The sequence below is a fragment of the Zootoca vivipara genome, chromosome 9 (genome assembly GCF_965207765.1).
Source record: "Zootoca vivipara chromosome 9, rZooViv2.hap1.1, whole genome shotgun sequence".
NCBI classification, from domain to species: Eukaryota; Metazoa; Chordata; class Lepidosauria; order Squamata; family Lacertidae; genus Zootoca; species Zootoca vivipara.
The window spans coordinates 70,205,425-70,212,313 of NC_142592.1; the positions used below are offsets into that span (position 1 = coordinate 70,205,425).

Genomic DNA, 6,889 nt, shown 5'->3' on the forward strand with positions numbered 1-6,889 from the left:
TGTTGTTGTTATTACTATTATTGTGTGATATTTACAACACAGTCAAACCAACAGCCATGTTTGCTAGATAGGCACCAGGAGAATACAGTCTGCCTCAAAGCATCCTTGATTACTTAAACTAAAAGGCTAAAACTAGCCTATCAAAGCTCCCCCTCTAAGCTGCAAAGGGATGCACTGCCGAACTCACAGATGTGAGGAAGGAAAGGTAATACCTACGGTAATCAATACCTCCTCTGTGGGCATCCCTACAAATAATGTGTGAAAATTTATCTGTATAGTCCTCCAGAAAAATCATAACGTTGATGTTCCCGAGTTCTGGTGTTACGAGAGAGGGATGAAAAACCTTTTTCTTCCACCCACTTTCTCCCTGATTTTACGATTCCCCCTTGCAGCCGGCCGAGTCCCTGCGGCTGTTCAAGGTGGCGGCTGAGAAGCACCAGAACATGTACCGCTTGGCCATGACGGGGTCTGGCATCGACAGGCACCTCTTCTGCCTCTACGTTGTCTCTCGCTACCTGGGGGTAGACTCTCCCTTCCTCGCCAAGGTGACGCAGCTCGGGGCTTTTGAGACCCTCCCCACCCAGCTGGACTAGGCAGGTTGAGCCCCAGTGAGCAGCCCGGGGCTCCCTGCGGCTAGCATCCTGCAACTTCTTGCATGTCCAGCGAAGGCAGTTGACCCAGGAGCTTTTGAAGGGACGTGGGTGGGGGTGGGGGTACCGCCACTCACTCTGTCCCTGCCCTGCCACCCGTAGGTGCTGTCTGAGCCCTGGCGCCTCTCCACCAGCCAGACCCCCCAGCAGCAGATCAAAATGTTCGACCTGGAAACCAATCCGGACCACATCTCCTCAGGAGGGGGCTTTGGCCCAGTGAGTAGTTTGTGTGTGAAAGACTGGGGGAGAATGGGAAAAGGCTTTCGGGGTACCCCAGGGTGGGTGGAGGGGAGCGGGGGGCAATGGAGGTATTTAAAAGGAAGAGCCGACATAGCTCAAACATCTGCTTGGAATGTAGAAGGTTCCAGGTTGACTCCTTGGCATTCCCAGGTACGACTGGGAAACCTGGGATGCCCATTTCTGGGGGGCGGGGCAGGCAGGTGTGGGGGACTCCCTGGTCCTGAATGGAGCAACTGTGCCCCTGAAGGACCAGGTGCGCAGCCTGGGGGTCATTTTGGACTCACAGCTGTCCATGGAGGCACAGGTCCATTCTGTGTCCAGGACAGCTGTCTACCAGCTCCATCGGAGACCCTCCCTGCCTGTGGACTGTTTCGCCAGAGTGGTGCACGATCTGGTTATCTCCCGCTTGGACTACTGCAATGCGCTCTACGTGGGGCAACCTTTGAAGGTGACCCAGAAATTACAACTAATCCAGAATGCGGCAGCTAGTCTATTGAGTGGGAGTGGCCGCTGAGACCATATAACACCAGTCCTGAAAGACCTACATTGGCTCCTAGTATGTTTCCAAGCACAATTCAAAGTGTGGGGGCTGACCTTTAAAGCCCTAAACCAGGGGTCAGCAACCTAAGGCCCATGGGCTGCTGGAAGCGGCCCACAGAGGTCGTTTGACCAGCCCACGGGCCTCCCCCGAACTGAGCCGCCCCGCTCACGTGCTGTGCTAAACCAATGCAGCGCGGCACGGGGACTCGCTTCCATGGTGCCGGAAACCGTGCATGCGCAGACGCAGAAAATCATGGGCGCAGAAAAGCTGCTCTCTCTGGCCCACGGAGGGATCTCCATGGGACTGATCCGGCCCAGGCAAGATAAACCTTGCTGACCCTTGCCCTAAACGGCCTCTGCCCAATATACTCAAAGGAGCGTCTCTCCACCCCCATCGTTCAGCCTGGACAGCGAGGTCCAGCTCCGAGGGCCTTCTGGCAGTTTCCTCCCTGCGAGAAGTGAGGTTACAGGGAACCAGGCAGAGGGCCTTCTCAGTGGTGGCACCTGCCCTGTGGAATGCCCTTCCCATCAGATGTCAAGGAAATAAACAACTATCTGACTTTTAGAAGACATCTGAAGGCAGCCCTGTTTAGGGAAGCTTTTAATGTTTGATGTTTTATTATATTTTTATGCATGTTGGAAGCAACCCAGTCAGATGGGTGGGGTACAAATAATAAAGTTATTGTTTCTGCTGCTGCTGTTGTTGTTGATAGACTCCAGGAAGCTGGCGTTGAGATGCAGGTGGCCTCTGACACCTGCTGGTTCCACTAGCCCCTTCTGCCCCTCTGTGTTTACTGCGCTTTCTCTCTGGTGCAGAACTGGCCACCCCACTTCTGCTGTGGGCCTAAGCGCCTCTCCCTCTGCTCCCTGCAGGTGGCTGACGACGGTTATGGCGTCTCCTACATCATTGCTGGAGAGAACCTGATCACTTTCCACGTCTCCAGCAAGTTCTCCAGCCCTGAGACGGTGAGCAGGCATGGGGAGGGAGGGAGGGAGGGTCTGCAGGGTTGGGGTCTCCTGGGGGCTATGGGGATGAGGCCCGTTTGGGAAAGTGCTTTGAGCATCCCTTTGCTGGCCAGGATGGGCGCTTCTCACCCTTTGTCATACAAAGAGCCTGCTGGATTCGGCCAATGGCCCATTTAGTCCGGCATCCTGTTCTCATAGTGGAAACCTGCAAGCAGGATTCGAACGCAAGAGGACTCTCCCCTCCTTTGGTTATTTCAGAAGCGTTGCTGATACAGAGCATAGCCTTATGATCCTCCATGACTTTGTCTAATCCTCTTTTAAAGCCATCCAACTCGGGGGGAGGGGGGAAGGCACCGCTGTTTCCTGCAGCAGTGAGTTCCATAGTTAATGTGCGGCATGAAGAAGTTGTTTTATCCATCCTGAATCTACCAGCATTCAGCTTCACTGAACTTTCACATGGGAGAAAAACTCTTTCTCTGTGCCAAACATCCTATATAATAAAGTCCCTGTGTCTCTGCGTCCAGTATTCCCTGTGTCCCTGGGTTTGCGCTAATGCACATGTGCCCCACGGACACAGGGACTGGAGGAAGAGGCGGGACGTACACACACACGCGTTCTCTCCCCCCCTCAACCCTCTGCCTCCTGTTCCCCTGTGACGGCGGACCAAGATGGCGGCATCGGGCTCTGGGGCCGCGGCGGCGGGAGCCCGGGCCGCAGCCCCGGAGCCCAATGCCACCATCTTGGTCCACCGCCTCCTCCTCCTGACAACCCTACCTGGCCCGTGGGAGGAGCGGCGGGGCCGCGGCCTTCCCTCCCTCTCTGCACTCGGCCGCGGGACACGACGGGAGAGCGCTTTGTTTAATTGCGTTCCCGGCACGACCCGCGGCCGAGTGCAGAAAGGGAGGGAAGGCCGCGGCCCCGTCGCACCTCTAGTGCCCGTTTTCTTAACGGGCTGAATGAGACTAGTAATCCCATAATCTTCTATCATGTCGCCTCTCGCTTGCTAAAGTCCCACCCCCTTGGTCATTTTGACTGCCCTTTCCCGAACCTTTCCCAACTCTCTTTCCTTCCCCAGGACTCCAAGCGCTTTGGGAAGAACATCCACCGGGCCATGCTGGACATTGCAGCCCTGTTTGAAATGCCGGCCAAGAAAGCGGCCGACTGAGCTTGGACTGGGCTTCCGATGGCGGTGACGCCTCTGTCCTGAGCCCACTCTGACCGGAGCCACAAGGAACACACACACACACACACACCCGGCCAACTGGCTGCAGAGCTGGCTCCTTCCTGGCAAGCGGAAAGCAAGAGGGTCCTTCTGGGCCCCACTGCCAGCTGCTGCCCCCAGGCCTCTCTGCCCGGAGGAGGCACCCCACAGAAGGACCCCAGAGGCTGGCGGGAGATGGGTAAGAGGGTGGGGCAAGGTGTATTTACGATGTCACTCATAAAGGAGGAACACTTTTGGCTGTGGGTGCGTGGCGGTGAGCCTGTTTTTTAAGCTGCTCTGCTGGAGGTGTCTCTTAAGAGGGAACGGGGGGGATGGGGGGGCAGAGGAAAGGGGGCACACATCTGCAAGCTGCTCTGGGTGTCTGGGGGAGGTTATTCTTCATCTCTCCCTTCTGGCTTCTGCCTTCGCTGGGCTCTTGGAGAGGGGGCAGCAAGGAGGGCCAGGGGGTGCCCCATGCAGCTGAGATATGGTTACCTGATGCAGAAGAGGGGAGAGCCTGGAGCAAGGGGGCGGGTGGGCAGGAGCTGGGTGCTCCTCCTCAGCTTCTTTCTTGGGCTGTGTGTGCATTCCCAGGGCCCATCCCTCTCCAGCCCCAGCCAAGGCCCAAAGAATGGATCTTCCCCTGAAAAATCGCAGGCTTGCTCCAGGTGTTGGTCAGGAGTCCTGGACTCCTTGCTATGTAGCTGCTGGGGTGGAACAGGGGCATAGGGAACCACCTTGCATTGGGGGCTCACCTGCACTTCCGTTTCCCCGGGGGAAACTTCCCAACTTTGCCACTGAATTGGAGCAAGCGACCACCAGGGTTTCCGCAGATTGACATTTGTCTGATATAAAAGGATGTCATATAGAGGAGGGTGAAATGTTGTTTTCTGCTGCTCCAGAGAAGCGGACACGGAGCAATGGATTCAAACTACAAGAAAGAAGATTCCACCTAAACATTAGGAAGAACTTTCTGACAGTAAGAGCTGTTCGGCAGTGGAATTTGCTGCCAAGGAGTGTGGTGGAGTCTCCTTCTTTGGAGGTCTTTAAGCAGAGGCTTGACAGCCATATGTCAAAAATGCTTTGATGGTGTTTCCTGCTTGGCAGGGGGTTGGACTGGATGGCCCTTGGGGTCTCTTCCAACTCTACGATTCTATGATTCTATGAGTTCCAAAGAGTTGGTTTTCCAGGGGATAGTCCACTCGGATAGGAAAGGCAGACAATCCGTGGGGCCAGTGCTTTCTAGGCACAGGGCAATTGGACGTGTGGCAGAGCCCCTCTGTCGGACCAGTGCTCTTTCTTGCTCAGTATTGCGACACAAGTCGGGTGCCAACCCCACACTCCTACCTGTCAAGTTGCTGTCAGAGAAATAAGGGACCGGGCCGGAAATAGCAGACCGGAAGTAGCGTTGCCGCCATTTTGGAACTGGGCGGAGCATGCTCAGAAGTGACTTTTGATGCTGCTTTGCCCAGTTCCAAAATGGCCGCCGCGCCAGAAGTCGCACTGCAGCCATTTTGGAACTGGGCAGAGCAGCATCAAAAGTCGCTTCTGAGCATGCTCTGCCCAATTCCAAAATGGCCGCTGCACCAGAATAAACCTGGGAAAAACAAAAAAATCCATTTTTTCAGCTAGGAACAGCTGGGAAAACGGGGATTTCCCGGGGGAAACGGGAGACTTGGCAGCTATGCCTACACTCTGCAAGACTCTAGCAGGTTCCCAGCCCTGTGTTCCTTTGGAGTCCTGAGGCATGGCAGAGACTGTCATAGCTTCAAGAAATACGGTTTATTCACCTATTTGCACCTTCAGCCTGCCTGAAGCGAGTCCAGCTCTTACAGCACAATCATTTCAAGAGGGGCTTGTCCCCTACACCACTGCAGCCTTAGAGTCCAAGCCAGCCAGCCTTCAGCTCCCAGCCAGCCTTCAGCCAGCCTACCCAAGATGGATCCCAGTCTTTTCTCTCCCATCTCCTTCCCAGAACACCTTGCTAAACAACCTTCTTTTCCACACCCAGTTACACTGACAACCTTTGAAACACCCCCCCCCGGTCTATTGGCAATTGGCAACGCATCCTTGGAGCCAAATTCGCAAGGCTGGGCCCAAAGGAGGAAGGGGACATACAGGGATGTCTGGGCCCTCGATTGCGGCACAGGCCGCCCTTCCTGCTCTCGTCCACGTTGAAACTGCCTAATGGGTCCCAGTTTCTTAGTGCCACGAAAACTCAGGTGAATTCCAAAAACTTTAGAAAGAAGTGTGCATATCTCTGAACCCCAAACTAGGCAGTTTTTGAGCGTCCCTGCTGGGAGAGCTTTTAGGAGATTATTTGCAAGTCTTGGATTCCACTTAAGAAACCCAATCGTATGAATGCTTACACAGGAGTAAGTTGCACTGAGCCCACCCGAGCTTCCCCAAGACTCTTGCAGCCTCTCCCCACCCCCACCCACCCCAACATTTTTCTTGTCCAACGCTGCCAGTCCCTTCATCTTTCCTCACTGGATGAGGAGCGACTTAGGGAGCTGGGTATGTTTAGCCTGGAGAAGAGAAGGTTAAGGGGTATATGATAGCCATGTTCAAATATATAAAAGGATGTCATATAGAGGAGGGAGAGAGGTTGTTTTCTGCTGCTCCAGAGAAGCGGACACGGAGCAATGGATTCAAACTTCAAGAAAGAAGATTCCACCTAAACATTAGGAAGAACTTCCTGACAGTAAGAGCTGTTCGGCAGTGGAATTTGCTGCCAAGGAGTCTCCTTCTTTGGAGGTCTTTAAGCAGAGGCTTGACAGGCATATGTCAAGAATGCTTTGATGGTGTTTCCTGATTGGCAGGGGGTTGGACTGGATGGCCCTTGTGGTCTCTTCCAACTCTATGATTCTATGATTTGCCACTGGAGGTATGCTGAGCTCAGATCAGATCTTAAGAAGGGCCCAAAGACGGGGCTGGGGGAGGGGTGGGATCAGGGAGCTCCTTCAAAGAAAGGGCAAACAGCGTGAGAAGCAGGTCCAGCGTGGACCAAGGCCCATTAACTCTTTCACACAGCTGCAGATTGCCCAGGGAGGAAAATGGGGAGGAGAGGTCCTCGGGGCTTGGCACATCCACTGTAGACGTTGCGGTTCTGGGCAGCTGCGTCTTCTACAGGCCTCCCTTGGCTGCCAGGACATGATGCCACTTCATTTGCCATTGGAAGCACCCAGGTGGGCCGCTCAGAACCCTGGGTTGGCATGGCATCCGATTCCCTGACTGCTTCACCTTCATATATCTTCATATATATATCATATATCTTCATATATCTTTGTGT

General features: G+C 54.4%; 1 protein-coding gene across 10 annotated transcripts in view; it reads left to right on the forward strand.

Annotated features, from left to right (window-relative positions):
• The window catches only part of CPT1B (carnitine palmitoyltransferase 1B), a 38,805-nt gene extending 34,945 nt beyond the window's left edge, over nucleotides 1-3,860 (forward strand). For all 10 annotated transcript variants that reach the window (XM_060279312.2, XM_088676563.1, XM_088676561.1 and 7 more), the window contains 4 exons: nucleotides 393-545; nucleotides 753-866; nucleotides 2,304-2,396; nucleotides 3,472-3,860. In XM_060279312.2, coding sequence (XP_060135295.2) covers nucleotides 393-545; nucleotides 753-866; nucleotides 2,304-2,396; nucleotides 3,472-3,561 — 450 coding nt within the window. In that variant the 3' untranslated portion in view covers nucleotides 3,562-3,860. The remainder of the gene's footprint in view (nucleotides 1-392; nucleotides 546-752; nucleotides 867-2,303; nucleotides 2,397-3,471) is intronic.
• Nucleotides 3,861-6,889: the final 3,029 nt, after the last annotated feature.